Raw genomic sequence first — 16,292 nt, 5'->3', positions numbered from 1 at the left:
CAGACTAGCGAGGTATCAAGGTAAGAAATTTTAGGAAGGAATAAAAACCACGCACTGGAAAACAGTAGGCACCACCAATTCCCACATTCCCACCCCCTCTTCCACCCCCTCTTCCACCCCCTCTTCCACCCCCTGTTCCACCCCCTGTTCCACCCCCTCTTCCACCCCCTCTTCCATCCCCTCTTCCCTTACGGCAGAGTCATCAGGTTGAGAGGATGCTCATTTCTGCCTGGAAAGACTCCAGGAGAGGCAGGCTTTAGTCTAGAGGGAGGAGCTCCTAGTTTTGAAGTCTAGATCCAGGAGCTAATAGGAGTCAAGGTACAGATTTTGAGTGACAGGAAGGAATCACAGCACAGAGGATCACACATTCCCACGCCACTTGAGCAGTCTGCGCCATTTGGGATTTCCTCATTTCTGCCTGAAGGGTCTAATGAAGGTGGAGAGTCTGTCTGAGTCCCAATTGGCCGCAGGGAGGAGACCTGGACCCCTAGTGTGGTGGAGAGGGTCTTTTCCCCCCAAAGAGGTGACTGATCAGAACATCCTACCCCACCCACACCACTATCAGGACTGGAAGTCCCACACAGGGGTAGCCAGATGTCGTGTGCCCTCAATTTCCCATTTGGGGACTCTCCGAGGGCTGATATTGGTGGTCCCCATTCAGTTAGAAGAAGAGTCTCAGGCTTAGAATGGTATGACACACAGAGTGTCACAGCATGGCTGGGAAGCCTTGGGCTGTGTGGTAGCCCCAGTTACCCTGAGGGGGAAAACTGGTCCTAAATGGGAGTCCTGGGTGGAACCTGAATGCTAATGAGGTCTTTAAAAGAGGAGGCTGGTCAGAATTCCTTCCCTACAGAGCCCTGGGAACCGTGGGCAAGGGGGCAAATGTGATGTATCCAACGCCCCTTGTAGCCTGAGTGTGCAGCTGGTTGTGCTAAACTTCAGTTGAGAGTAAAGTTTCAGGCTCAGATTGAAACCTGTAGGGTCCCGTAGATTCCTGCCCTTGTTGTCAGCCTTGGGAGGCCCCACAAACCTTGGCCGGATGAGCCTCGCTGCGACTTCCGTCTTGGAACTTTCTGGAAGGTGCCAACCTCCATCTGAGCTGTATGCCTAAGCGGAAAATAGGACTTTAGGAGTGGTTGAGTATTGAGGTAAGGATTGTGAATGTAGACTAAACGGACAAGGGCACATAGCCAGGGATATTGGCTTGTTGTTGCTGTGCGCCACCCCTACCCTGACCCCTGCCACAGCCCTACATGGCCCTGGCTGGTGTCTGAGGCCTGGCAGAGCTATAGCGACTCTCTTCTGCCTGAAGGGTTCCCGGAAGTGGACAACCGGAAGTGAATAATTTGGTATGCAGGGATGGCCCTAATCTTGTGGAGGGAAATCGATTGACATCTTTTAACAGTGGATCTAGGCCCTGAGTCCTGAAAGCTAATGAGGATACTTTACCTTAAAAAGAGGCCTGACTGGCCAGGCAGGAGTCGTGGCATACACCTGTAATCCCAGCAGCTCTGGAGGCTGAAGCAGGAGGATCACAAGTACGAGGCCAGCCTCAGCAACTTAGAGAGGCCCTCTGCAACTTAGTGAGACCCTGTTTCAAAAACAAAACCAAAGAAAAAGAAAATGGGAGGCACTGGGGTTCAGTCTCTCTCTTTTTTAGTTATTACTTTATTTTACTTATGCATTTCTATGTGGTGCTGAGGATCGAACCCAGGGTCTCGCAAGTGAGAAGCGAGCGCTCAACCGCTGAGCCACCACCTCAGCCCCTGGGATTCGGTCTCTAGTGCCCTCTGCCCCCCATTTTTTAAAGAGGGGTCTGACAAGTCCGGCTGCCAGAACCAGCAGGGGTAGCCAGATGTGTCATGCCTGGACTTTCCCCCTAGCAACTCCCCAAAGTGAGGGCTTTGATCTGGGTTGGCTTACTCAGGTCCATGGACTGAGCATTTGGAAGTCTTACCTTGAGTCAAGCTCAGAACCCCTGGTGGAGAACAATGGGGTTCCATAGAGTCCTGACCCTTCTGTCAGCCCTGGGAGGCCCCTCCGCACAGCCTTGCCCTGACGGGTCTCACTCTAACTTCCTCTTCGGAAGTTTCTGGAAGATGAGGACTTCCATCTGAGGTGTGCAGCCTCACGCCAGTGAAGGGGAGAATTTCAGGACAGATCGGGTACCTAGGTAAAGGCTTAATAGCCTGGTCAGGATGTGGTTTACCCTAAACCTCCAATTTGGGGGGGGTTGTTTGTTTGTTTTTAGTACCGGGGATTGAACTCAGGGGCGCTCGACCACTCAGCCCCATCCCCAGCCCTATTTTGTTTTTTATTTAGAGACAGGGTCTCACTGAGTTGGTTAGCGCCTCTCTGTTGCTGAGGCTGGCTTTGAACTCTTGATCCTCCTGTCTCAGCCTCCCGAGCTGCTGGGATTACAGGTGTGCATCACTACGCCTGGCTCTAAACCTCCATTTCTTTTTTTTCTTAATTAATTAATTCGTTAATTAATTACTTTACTTATAATAATTAGGTATATATGACAGCAGAATGCATTTTGCTTCATTGTACACAAATGGTGCACAACTTTTTATTTCTCTGGTTGTAGACAATATAGAGTTGCATCATACATGTACTTAGGTTAATGATGTCCACTTTATTCCACCATCTTTCCTACCCCCATCCTCCCTTCCCCTCCCCACCCTCCCCTTTGCCCAAAGTTCCTCCATTCTTCCTATGCCACTCCACCCCCATTATGGGTCAGCTTCCACTTAGAGACAACATTCGGCCTTTGTTTTTTGGGGATTGGCTTACTTCCTTTAGCATGATATTTTCCAACTCCATCCATTTACCTGCATATGCCATGATTTTATTCTTTGGTAATGCTGAGTAATATTCCATTGTGTATATATGCCACAGTTTCTTTATTATTCATCTATTGAAGGGTGTCTAGGTTGGCTCCACGGTTTAGCTATTGTGAATTGAGCTATTATAAACATTGATGTGGCTGTGTCACTATAGTAAGTCCTTTAGGTATAGACCAAGGAGTGGGATAAATGGGTCAAATGGTGCTAAACCTCCAATTCTTGAGGTTCCATTTAAGCAGGGACATGGGTGAGTGTGAGGAATACAGTTTCAAGTCATCTAAGGACCAAGTCCCAGGACTGGTCAGGTATCAAGATGAAGAGCCTGTTAGAAAAAGGGGACCATTCAGCCCCTAATGTCGAAGGCTTCACTGAGCCCCACTCCTAGGGTGAGCCCTGGGAGACTCAGGCAGAGCTCACAGGCTCAGGTGACCCTCCCTTTAGCCTGCAGGTCTTGGTTTAAGGACTGGCTGCCCCAGTATAGCAGGGCAAGGAGTCCTATGCTCTGTTGGAAGTGAAAATAGAAATCCTGTAAGAGATAGGAAGAAAACAACTATTCTAGAACACAAGAAGCACACAGAGTTTTACCTCTGCATCAGCCCTGGGCAGCCATGAGCAGAGCGATCAGATTGAGGTGAGTCCTCATTTCCCCACAGGCTCTCCTCTCAGAGAGGTGAATTTATTGCACTAACGGGTGAGGTCCCATTCATCACTGGAAGGAGAGGAGAGTTCTTAGGAAACAGAGAACCTTGACCTGAAGGGAGTTGCCTCAGGTGAGCAGTGGGTATTGGGGTGTTGTTTTGTTTTGTTTGGGGTACTGGGATTGAATTCAGCAGCACTTTCCTCTGAGCCACATCCCCAGCCCTTTTTGATTTTAAGACAGGGTCTTGCTAACTTGCTGAGGCTGGCCTGGAGCTTGGAATCTTTCAGCCTCGGTCTTCCAAACTGCTGGGATTACAGGTGCACATCATCGCATCTGGTGAGCAGAGGGCGTTTTACAGGAGACATTGTGAAGAGCCTGAAAAGTGTAGGAACCACCCACCCCATTATGAGTAGGGGCATCTTAGAATCACTCCCTGTTTTAACCCTGGGTGACTCCAGGCATAGATGTCAGGCCGAGGTTCCCCCCAGTTCCTCCTCAAGGGAACAGAAGTGAAGGTCTTGGCTTGACAAAAGTGGTCCTGGGCAGAGTTGGTAGATTGCAGCGTAAGGCACACTCTAATTTCCCCCACAGGATCTTCAGGGAACAAGCTGATCACAACAGGAGACTTGTGGGGACCTAGAACAGTGCCCTCAAGGACACCTGCACAGGGCCCTTCCTAAAACCAAGGTGCTTTCTCCCTAGTGAATAAACTCATATCTTCATGTCTTCCACATTCAGGTGCCCTCCTGCCACAGTCGTACCTGCTGTCCTTGAGCACAGTCATCATGCCTCGTGGCCAGAAGAGCAAGCTCCGTGCCCGAGAGAAACGCCGCCAGGCCCGAGGTGAGGACCAAGGTCCTCAGGGTGCTCAAGCCACTAAAGCAGAAGAAGGAGAGTCCCCATGTCCCTCTCCTGTTGCTGAGAGTGCTTCCCAAGGGGCGGCTGCTACAAGCACCCTCTGGCAGTCTCACAGAGCCCAGGCCAGCAGCTCTCAGGCTGCGGCCAGTTCATGCGTGAGTTCTGATGAAAGTTCCAAGAGTGAGGAGGAGGAGAATCCAAGCTCCCTGTCCTCATCCAGGATCCCAGGAAAAGATCCTCTGACCAGGAAGGCAGGCATGTTGGTGCAATTCCTGCTGCACAAGTATAACGTGAAAGAGCCCATTGTCAAGGCAGATATGATGAAGATCATCAGCAGAAAGTACAGGAAGCACTTCCCTGAAATCCTCCAGAGAACCAAGGAGCGCATGGAGCTGGTCTTTGGCCTTGACCTGAAGGAAGGCGACCCCAGCGGCAGCTCCTACACCCTGGTTAGCAAGATGGATCTTCTGGGTGAAGGTAGTCAGAGTGATGGCAAAGGCTTTCCCAAGAATGGTCTCCTGATGCCTCTCCTGGGTCTGATCTTCATGAATGACAACTGCGTCTCTGAGGAGGAGATGTGGGAATTCCTGAATATGTTAGGGCTCTATGATGGTAGGAAGCACTTCATCTTTGGGGAACCCAGGAAGCTCGTCACCAAAGATTTGGTGCAGGAAAAGTATTTGGAGTACCGCCTGGTGCCTCACAGTGATCCTCCCCGCTATGAATTCCTGTGGGGTTCCAAAGCTCATGCTGAAACCAGCAAGATGCAAGTCCTAGAGTTTTTGGCCAAGGTCAATGGTACGGTGCCCAGTATCTTCCAAGCTCGGTATGAGGAGGCTTTGAGAGATGAGGAAGAGCGATTCCATGCCAGAGTTGCAGCCAGAGTTAGCACTCCTGCCCTTCCCGGGGCCACTTCCCCCAGATCCTCCCAGCATTAGTGAAGTCACGGGGAGATGATCCTCAGTTTGAGGTTGAAAGTTGCTATCAACCTAAGTAGTTGGAGAACTAGGGAGGGCTGGAGAGATCGCGATGGTGTCTTCTTTGTGTTTCTGTTATTCATAAATAACTTACAGATTTATCTTCTTTTTCGGTTTTTCCATTGTATTTCTTGTAAAGAGTTTGTTTAGATTGAGCCATCTGAGTTTAGGAGTCAAGAGTTATTCCTGTTTACCGAGTTTACTATTTTATAAAACAAATTGAAAATCCTCACATCTTTTATTGTGATCCAGTACAAGAAAACAGCCTCAGAATAGGGATTTGCTTTTAAAATGCAAAAGAAGCTTCTGGTGAAATAGTTGGGGTCATGAGATGATTAAAAAAAAATAGTAAAAAAGGGCCCATTCCTATTTTTTCTTATTTCTTTTCTTATTTCAGAAAAAAAATATAAAGTATGTACCTGGATTTGCTTAGTTTATTCAAGAATGTGGGAGACATTAAATCATTATAAATGAGAACTCGTGTTCACTGGCGCTTTTGTTCGCTGAAACATCTGCTCTTTGAAAAGAATGTGTAGACAGAAAAGACACAGTCCCAGCCAATGTTGCTTTAGATTCCAAGAGCAGCTATCATATATGGAACATGGTAAGCTATACTGTAAACCTAAAGGACAATAAAAGGAAGGCGTGAGAAGGGAGGAGATTGCAGATAGAAGCAGCCAGGTTTGAATTCTCTGGGTGAAGGGAGGGGAGTTTTAACTTAGCTTGCATCAGGGGGGAGATGAAGCTGGTGAGTAGGGGCCAGCCCCTCAGATGGTGGGTCTCAGGGTGGAGAGACTACATCCACAACAGAATTGTTCCTAGTATTCCTCAAGGATGTGGGAAAACAGACATCTCCAGCTGGGATGGAACTGGAAGGATTCTTGTGTTCTGTCTCCACACAGGGATCCACTAAGGTAGGTATTTTTGTGCACTTTTAAGTTGGGGGGTTTCTGAGAATAAAGGTAAAAACTTTCTTGAGGAAGTATGCTCAGTAACCATTGAGCTGTCCTGTCCCTCTTTACCCTGGCCTGGAGATCTAAACGGCTCCATTAAAAGGGAACCCAAGTAAGTATTCTTTTGCATAATACAGCAAACTCTAAACGAGCTCTAGATTTTTTTTATGTTATAGATGGACACAATATCTTTATTTTTATGTGATGCTGAGGATCGAACCCAGTGCCTCACACATGGTAGGCAAGCGCTCTACCCATGAGCCACAACCCCAGCCCGAGCTCTAGATTTTTGATGGCGGTGAAATGAATGAAAATAGAGAAGGGTTACATGCAAGAGCATCTAGGAAGCTAGACACGGTGGCACACACTTTTAATCCCAGTGCCTCGGGACACCAAGACAGCAGGATTGCAAGTTTGAGGCCAGCCTCAGCAATTTAGCAAGACTCTGTCTCAAATAATAGAAAGGGATGGGGATGGGGATGGGATTGTGGCTCAGTGGTAGAGTGCTTGCCTAGTATGCATGAGGCACTAGGTTCGATCCTCAGCACCACATAAATGTAAAAATAAAAATACTGTGTCCACCTAAAACTAAAAAAAATTTTTTAATTAAAAAAAAAAAAGAAAGGGCTGGGAATGTGTCTCAGTGGTAATGTGCCCTTGGGCTCAATCCCCTGTACCAGAAAAAAAAAAAAAGGCTAAGAGGGAGGAAATTTGATGGTATTTTGCATACCTTGTAAGACTTTTCATGGTTTATCTAACTGGGAAATGTACTTCACGCTCATATCTCATGACTGATCATCTAATGGGGAATTATTTGTTTTATGTATTAAGCAGCATTTTGACAGCATTTTGACATATTCTCCTACTTCTCCTGCATAAAAAAAATTATGATGCATGGTATAGTACAGGATCAAAATAATTATAATAATAACTACCGCTTTAAAAAAAAATGTCAGTGCTTGCCAGATACCCTGTTGAGTTCACAGCATAGCCAGAAATAAGAGTATCAAAATAAAGGGGTGGGTGTTGAATAAAGAAAAATCAGTAGAAATAGGTTCATCTACATATGTATTGTCAGATCACCTCAAAAGATCAAGGACATGAAAAATGATCCTGCCTGGGCCCTTTCCTGTACTAATCTACTAGAAGTTACAGCTGAGGCTGTTTGCCTGGCTCATCTCTGACAGCCCACTACATATAGCTCCCCTGCCATATAGTCCTGACTCTGCTCAGAGCACTTGGAGGCTCATGAAGCCTTGGTCCCCAAAGCCCCAATGTTCAGAGGTAGCATTTTTGAGGAAGTGATTGGATCACAAGGGCTTTGACCTCATCAGTGGATTAATCCATTGAAGGATTCATAGCTGAATGGGTTATTGGAGGTGGCAGAAGCTGGAGGAGGTGGGACCTAGTTGGAAGAACTGGGTCCTTGGGGGTGTGTCTTTAGGGCTATATCTTGTCCCCAGCTTCCTGGCTTCCTTGAGCTAAGCAGTTTTCCTCTACCATGCCCTTCTGCCATGATGTTCTGCCTCACCTCAGGCTCAGATTGATGGAGCCAGATGATCAGGGTAAATCTTTCTGCCTGTAAGCTGTTTTATTCAGGTTTTTGTCAGAATGATGAAAAGTTGATTAACACTATGTCAATGGGTAGTCCCTCCCATTCTGACTTTTTTTTTAAAGGTTTGGGGAGATTTTTTTTTTTTTTTTGGTACTGGTTATTGAACCCAGGGATGCTCAACCACTGAGCCACATCCCCAGCCCTTTTTGTGCTCAGGGCCTTGCTATGTTGCTGAGGCTAGTCTAGAACTTGCTATCCTCCTGCCTCATCTCAGCTTCCTGAAACACTGGGATTACAAGCGTGTGCCACCACGCCCACTGGAGTTAATTTCTAAAATCATGAATGATGCTGATTTTTTGGAAGATTCTTTTCTCCCTCTACTAACATATAGGGTTTTAATGGTTTCTTGTTAATGTAGTAGATTAAAGTGATTTCTAAATACTAAGACAATTTTGTGTTTCTGGATTAGAACTAACATTTCTTGTTTAAGATTTTGTATCTGTGTCCTAGAATGAGGTCATCCTCTGATGTTATTTTCTTATACTGTATGTTCAAATATTACCTGTGTCCATTTGTTCTTTGTCATTTATAATTCTGATTAGATGTGTATTAGTCTTCTCACATACTATTCTCCATATCTCTTATTCTCTTTAATCTCTTGATTTGTTTTTGTTTTTGTTTGGAGGAAATTTGCCTTCTCTGGTGCATTCAGATAAATTTCATCATATAAACCATTTCATTAATTTTATCGTCAAATGAGTCTAAATTTCAGTTAAAATCTTGTGAATTATTTACTATTATTAAATTTTAGAAGCTCTATTTCAAATCTGCTTGGTAATTTTTCAGTTTCTCCCCTGTATTTTTAAAACATTTTTATTTGTTATTTTTAGATATACATGACTAGAGTATATTTTGACATATCATTCACACATAGAGTATAACTTTCCATTCTTGTGGTTGTACATATGTGGAGTTTCACTGGTCTTATATTCATATATAAACATAGGAAAGTTATGTCCAGTTCATTCTCCTGTCTTTCCTATTCTCATCCCCACTCCCTTCCTTTCATTTCCCTTTGTCTAATCCAATGAACTTCTATCCTCCTCCCCTCTCATTGTGTGTGTTAGCATCTGAATATCAGAGAAAACATTCTGCCTTTGGTTTTTTGGGATTGGTTTATTTCACTTTGCATGACAGTCTCCAGTTCCATCCATTTACCAGCAAAGGCCACCTCTGAATGTAGTTTTAACATTATCCACTATTTCTTTAAATAGAGTAACCATTAGCAATTTTATATTTTGTGAGCCTGTTTCTCCTTGAATTTATTTTTTTCCCCTGCAAATATTTGCTCGTGGACTCATATCTTCATGCATTTTTTAAATTATTTATTTTTCTATTGTTTATATTTCTTTTTTTAAAAAAAAATATCTTTATTGAATTTATTTATTTATATGTGGTTCTGAGGATTGAACCCAGGGCCTTGCACATGCTAGGCGATTGCTCTACCACTGAGCCACAACCCCAGCCTGCTGTATTTCTTAAAAGTTTTATTTACGAGAATCCTCAGAAGTTTTGAATATAGTCTCTAGTGTAGAGAGAAATTTTTTTTGAGGGGGAGGTACTGGGAATTGAGCCCAGGGAACATTTAACCACTGAGCCACATCCTCAGCCCTTTTTAGTTTCTTATTTAGAGACAGGGACTCACTTGAGTTGTTTAGGTCTCTCTAAGTTGCAGAGGCTGGCTTTGAACTTGTGATCCTCCTGCCTCAGACTCTCTAGCTCTGAGATTATAGGTATGTGCCATTGCCCCTATCAAGAATTGGCTTTTGCTTCCACCTCTTTGCTCTGGACACTTGTCAAACTATCTAAAACCACTAGATTATTGGTTTCAGGTTTTGTTGAACAGTTAAGAACCCTGAATTTGGGCTGCCAGTTCTCTAAAGAGACAGCTTGTGGCCATAACTTCCTGAGGGTGTCTCTTCCCTCTTCGCCCTTGCTCTAGTAATGTTATGACAGGAGCTTTTTCTTAGATTCTTTCCCTGGTACTTTTTCTCCTGAATCCAGGTCACCATAGTGACACTGAAGTTCAAGTTCACCTCAGCTTGGCTATAATTCTCCATTCCAAAGCCTGCTCTGGTGATCGGCTTACCTTTCTGGGCTTCCATCTTTACTCAATATATTACCTACATGTTCCTTTCTTTCTTGACAGATGTCAGCTTTTTCAATAATTTTTAATCCAGTATTTTAAATAGTTTTCTGAAGGAGGGTCAACCTGGAAACCTTTTATGTCTTACTACTATGAAGTCCAAAGGCAATTTTTGTGGGTTGTTTGTTTGTTTGGGTCCTGGGGTTGAACCCGGGCCTTTGAGCAGGCTAGGCAAGCTCTCTACCATGGAGCCATATTCCTAGTCCTAAAGGCAATGTTTTTGGTGTAATTATTTTGTAACCGATTACTTTTCAATTTTAATAATTAACACATAGTGAATATAATTACCAGTTTCAATATTCAGGTTCAAACTTTTTATTTTCCTGAAGAAACTGGGGCAGAAACAGAGAATCATAGTGTTCCTAGTAGTTAAGAAAAGATGGCATGCTATTCCAGTCTGTCTCACCTCATAGGATATTAATGAGGATCTCAGGATTGACTTGGTCCTTATGTAGCCTCTGCTACTTCCTTATTCATATCCTCAAACAATATAAAGCTGTATTCAGATTGTGCCCACCATGACTTAAGCCCTTTACTTTGGCCTCCCTATAGCTAATGGCCAAGTGTAATTAAATCCTTCATTTTTTTTTTCTCTAGCAGAAAGGAAATGCTAAGCATTTCTCAACTGGAGGTAATTTCGTCCCACCTCCCCCAGGGCACATTTGGCCATGTCAGGAGACATATTTATTTATTTTTGTGCTTCGGGATATTGAACCTAGGGCCTTGCACATACTAGGGAAGCACTCTATCATTGAGCTACACCCCTAGTCCAGAAGACATTTTTGATTGTCATACTAGTGGCAAGGGACTTCTGGGATCTAGTGGGTAGATACCTGGGATGCTGCTAGCCAGTGCCCTTCAACAAATAGCAACCTGGTCCCAAATGTCTATATGCTGGGAAATGGCAAACTCAAAGGGGTTTGCTCATGAGAAGATGACTTCCTCAAATAGTGTGGGTGGCAGAAACTATGAGGGACATTGTGAGCCAGATGCAATTTAATTAACTCATGGGAAGAAGAACTAATTGTTAAGTCCCTCTTTGATGTAAAAACAAGATGACTTCATCAAACTAAACCATCTCTGGGCTGAAAGAAACCTTTCATAGGAATATTTAAGCAGTAGATGTTTCACTCACTGAAATACATATAAACTATCTTTTGGGACATGTACATAATATGAATTAGTTAAGTACAAGAGGAAAAAAAAAGTCCTGCTTTTCAGTCTCATTTGTTTCCCACAAGAGTGGAAAAAAATCACTAATTATATATTGAGTGTTAAGACAAATCAGGGCAATTCAGGACAATTTAAACTCCCCCAAGAGGGAATTTGACCAAGGGTTGTCCTGGACAGCCATGTAGTAATTTAACTGAAATCTGATTGTTCGAGCTACTGAATCAATATACATCACCAACAATTTCAGGAGACCACTTTTCTTCAGAAAAAAATAATTCATTAGCACTTGAGAAATAGAAAGGTTCTCCTCAAGATGATTCAGTCTCATTTTAATGCTGTTTAACTTTGGCAGAAAATATATAAACTTTCAATAATTCTGTAAAAAAAAAAAAAAAACTATACCAGCAGACTTCCTGAAGTCATTAATGAGAAGTAGTGAAATAATCTTTAGGAGAAAATCTAAATCAGGCAAGGTTCAGTGAAAAAAGCAGAAACACATGCATGATGTAAAGTGTGGGGTTTCTTGCAGGGATTAGACCTTATGCAATGGCGGGGGTAGTGGAGCAGTCCATGAAAAGCTGCTGTTTCTGCATCTAGTGTTGACCCAGAAGTAACCATAGGTCACCCAGCTGGAATTGAGGTGAACAAGAGTGTAAGCAAGCATTAACTGGGGGTTGTATCTCTCACTACCTCCAGCTTCACTGTCATGGGTAACTTTCAGGAGAAGCTATCTTTGCCATGACATTCACATGTATTTGCTCCATAGAACTCTAAGGAGGGAGCCTGTCAAGAGCAGAATAAGCTGCATGTCCAGGCACTGCCCTATGTTGACAAGGTGAACCAGAAGAGCAGTGACAACCTGCCTAACCCTCTACAGCAGAGGAAAAACTATACAGCTGCTCCTTTACTTCTGACTTCTAATCTCATGCATCTTTCTCTTGTGGCCAATCCTTCTCTTGTGGCCAATCCTAACCTGGAACCACACAGGGAAGTATGTTGGGATGTATGATACAAAGCTACCACAAATATCCTACTTGCAAATGGAAGAGCAAATAAATACACATGGATAAGCATTTCCCACCATGAAACAAAGTGGGTGATAGTATGAAAGACTGGCAGCAGCCTTGGGATTATAAATGTCACAGAATAGAATTCTAGAGGATGATAAAGATAAAATAACAAGGAAGTCCTCTTCAGGGAACTCTCTATGGAAAAGAATATAAATTATGGAATAGGCCATGGACATCATGTTAAAATTGGCAGCTAAGTCTATGATTAGAATTGGGCAACTGTAGGGGCTGGTGGCTAATTCCTTAGAGACCGTGTTTCTTCTACCTTATAAATGTGGGAATGAAAAACTTGTTTGGAAGACCAACCAAGCTAGAGATTGAAAGATTAACAAGTTAAAAGGACATAAAATAATTTCTATAGAATTTGAGAAGGCATTTCATAAAATTCAGCATCCGTTCATGATTTAAAATGAACTATTAATAAAATAAGAACTTGATAGGAAAGGTAGCAGAATACAACAATTACTAATTGGGCATTATGTAAAATTGTGGATGTGTAACCGACGTGATTCTGCAATCTGCATTTGGGGTAAAATTGGGAGTTCATAACCCACTTCAATCTAATGTATGAAATATGATATGTCAAGAGCTTTGTAATGTTGTGAACAACCAATAAAAAAAAAGAACTGATTAATTTATTTACTTATTATGGTATTATATAACTAAAAAGTTAGTATTGTGATTTATGGGAAAATGTGAGAAGTATCTCCTTAAAAATTAAGACAGGAGAAGGGTAGTTTTTTTATTACTATTATTATTTAATTTTTAAAAAAATTTTAGCCAAAACAATTAGAGAAATAAATCAAAGGCCAAAATTGGAGAGGAGTCAAATTGCCATTATTCATGAATAATTTGTTTTTACTAGAAAAAACACATTGTTCATTTTAACAAGACTTTTTTTTTTTTTTTTTTTTTTTTTTTGTGGTGGTACTGGGAATTGAACCCAGGTCCTTGTGCATGCTAAGCAAGCACTCTACCAACTGAGCTATATCCACAGCCTCAAATTATTCATTTTAGAAAACCCTAAAACCTGTTACAAACAATTGGATATTTCAGTATATTTCCATGTATAATATCAATATACAGAAAAAAACTTTCATGAAAATAAACAACTACCAATTATAAGATATACTGAAGAAGAGCCTAACTATAATATCCACAATGACAACAAAATGAAATGCTTAGAAATAAGCTTAATAAGGAATATCCAAAATTCATGTAAAGAAAAAATTTAAAGGATCTTGAGGGCCAAAAGAAATATATACCATATCTGTGGATAGAATAGCTCAATATCATAAAAATGCTGGTTCTTCCTCAATTGATCTATGTATTTAATAGAATCTTAGTAAAAATTCCATGTATTTTGGGGAAATATATATAAGCTAAACTTAAAGTTCATATGTAAAAATTAATAAGTAAGAAAATCCAATAAAGTTCTGAAATATAAGAGTTATGAAGGAGACCATTCTTATTAAACATTAAAATATTGTACAAGTATGATGATTAAAAGTATTACAGGTAATAGGGATCAATCCAACCCATGAGACTTTTCAGAAGTAGATCTAACTAAGTACCCATGAGAATTTAGGATACAATAAAGATAGCATTTCAAATCAGTGTAGAAAACATGGATCAACAAATAAAAGGTACTGGAAGTACTGGGTATTATCCTTAAAAATGTGGTTTCGTTCTTTACCTCATATTCACAAATATAAATAAATATGAATGTACACTGTTAAAATACAACACATACATATATAAATCAACAGCATGCAACATATAAATATAAACTTAAGTGTTAGTCAGCTTTGCATCACTGTGATCAAAATACCTGACAAGAACAACATAGAGGAGAAAAAGTTTATTTTGGTTCATAATTTCAGAGGTATCAGTCCATATTGGCATGGCTCCATTGCTCTGGCCTGAGGTGAGGCAGAACATCATGGTGGAAGGGTGTATCAGAGACAAGTTGCTCAGCTCATGGCATTTGGAAAACAGAGATAGAGAAAGAGAGCAAGGAAGGGGCCAGGGGGAAGATAAACCCTTACAGGGCACACCCTCAGTGACCTACTTCCTCCAACTAGTCCCACCTCCCAGCAGTCCATTCCATTAATCAAATGGATTAATTCACAAACAAGGTCAGAGCCTTCATGATCCAATCACTGCTTAAAAACCCCACCTCTGAACCTTACTGCATTGGGGACCATGTTTTCAACAGGTGAACTTTTGGGGAAGAACATTCCAGTTCAAACCATAAAAATAAGCATGTACTAAACTTTTAAATCCAAACCTTGATATCATAAAAGTACTGGAAAAATATAGTAGCCTTTAAAAATAATTTTATAGTGCATAAAGCCATTCTAAGTAATACACTACTTTTAAAAGATTGGTAAATGCAAAAACATTTTCATGGTAAGAAAATACCCTAAGCAAAATCAAGAGACAAGGGGCTGGGGATGTGGCTCAAGCCGTAGCGCACTCGCCTAGCATGCGTGCGGCCCGGGGTTCGATCCTCAGCAGCACCACATACCAACAAAGATGTTGTGTCCGCCAAGAACTAAGAAAAAATAAATAAATGTTAAAATTCTCTCTCTCTCTCTCTGTCCCCCTCTGTCTCTCACTCTCTCTTTAAAAAAAAAAAAAAATCAAGAGACAAAACATTAAAAGACCAATGTCTCTAACATAAAATATGACAAAAATAAAAAGATAAAATCACTTGAAAAATGAGCAAAGAATACTGAATCAGTCAGTTCTTTCCACAGTAATGCTGGATAACAAACAATTCGTAAAGTCAGTAGCATCAAAAAATTAGTATTTATTTCACATTCTTTACTCTGTAGTTTCCCTGGGATAGATGTACTTTAATCTGCAGGTCTAGGTGTTGACTGGGATAGCTCAGCTCTCTGCATTTAGCAGTCCTCTGGGAAGAGTGGGTTCCTTGAGATATACTATTCTCATGATAGCAAGAGGGAAAATCCAACCACACAGGGACGTCGTCAAGCTTTTTCTTATGTCACATTGGATAAGATAACAATTTATTAACCAAAGCAAGTTACACAGCCAAATCAACATCAAAGGAACAGGGAAAACTGGGTTCAGTGGCACACACCTGTAATCTCAGTGGCTCGGGAGGCTGATGCAGGAGGATTGCAAAGTTCAAAGCCAGCCTCAGCAAAAGTGAGGTCCTAAGCAACTCAGTGAGACCCTGTCTCTAAATCATAAAATGCAAAATAGGGCTGGGGATGTGGCTCAGTGGTTGAGTGCCCCTGAGTTCAATCCTTGTTACCCACCCCTCAAAAAAAGAAAAAAGGAGCAGGGGAATATTCATCTCTTCTACTGGGAAGAGGAAGGAAGTGAGTATTGGCAGAACAATAAACTATTATAGACACACAGTTCATAGAAAACAAAAGCAAATGTCCTTTAAATATATTTTTTAAAAGATGCTTCACTTTTGGGCTGGGGATGTGGCTCAAGCGGTAGCACGCTCGCCTGGCATGCGTGCGGCCCGGGTTCGATCCTCAGCACCACATACCAACAAAGATATTGTGTCTGCCGAGAACTAAAAAATAAATATTAAAAAAATTCTCTCTCTCTCTCTTTTTTTAAAAAAAAAAAGATGCTTCACTTTTATTCATAATACAGGAAACACAAAATACTGGAGATAACATTTTTCACATATTATCTTGGTAAAGATAAACATGGGGGGCACTGGGGTTGTGGCTCAATGGTAGAGTGCTTGCCAACATATGTAAGGCCCTGGGTTCGATCCTCAGCACCCCATAAAAATAAATAAATAAATAAATAGAACAAAGGTATAACAAAAAATAAAATGTTCATGAAGCAATTCTCCCTTAAAAAAAGATAAAGATAAAAGATGGTTTGATAATACACTATGTTAGTGATGATATGGGAAAATAGGAATATCTTTCTTTTTCTTTTTCTTTTTTTTTTGGTATGGGGTGCTTAACCACTGAGCAACATTCCCAGACCTTTTTATGTTTCATTTTAAGA

The 16,292-nt window shown here is 41.7% G+C and overlaps 1 protein-coding gene and 1 non-coding gene across 2 annotated transcripts; one reads left to right on the top strand and one right to left on the bottom strand.

The window, feature by feature from the left end:
• The first annotated feature begins 4,231 nt into the window (after positions 1–4,231).
• Positions 4,232–5,771, top strand: Mageb17 (MAGE family member B17). The gene has a single exon (XM_005316333.4). It carries the CDS (start codon positions 4,275–4,277, stop codon positions 5,283–5,285), a length of 1,011 nt encoding a protein of 336 aa, XP_005316390.2. The 5' UTR covers positions 4,232–4,274; the 3' UTR covers positions 5,286–5,771.
• A 7,432-nt stretch (positions 5,772–13,203) lies between these two features.
• Trnaa-agc (transfer RNA alanine (anticodon AGC)) lies at positions 13,204–13,274 on the bottom strand. Its single transcript has one exon. It is a non-coding gene; the product is annotated as a tRNA-Ala (tRNA).
• Between the last annotated feature and the right edge of the window lie 3,018 nt (positions 13,275–16,292).

The sequence above is a fragment of the Ictidomys tridecemlineatus genome, chromosome X (assembly GCF_052094955.1).
Source record: "Ictidomys tridecemlineatus isolate mIctTri1 chromosome X, mIctTri1.hap1, whole genome shotgun sequence".
Taxonomy (NCBI): domain Eukaryota; kingdom Metazoa; phylum Chordata; class Mammalia; order Rodentia; family Sciuridae; genus Ictidomys; species Ictidomys tridecemlineatus.
The sequence above is the reverse complement of the archived record's forward strand: the minus strand, read 5'-3'. Positions and strand labels throughout refer to the sequence as shown.

What these genes read in the sequence shown, in the direction of transcription:
- Mageb17 (XM_005316333.4), top strand. Translation starts at nt 4,275, where the DNA reads ATGCCTCGTGGCCAGAAGAGCAAGCTCCGTGCCCGAGAGAAACGCCGC.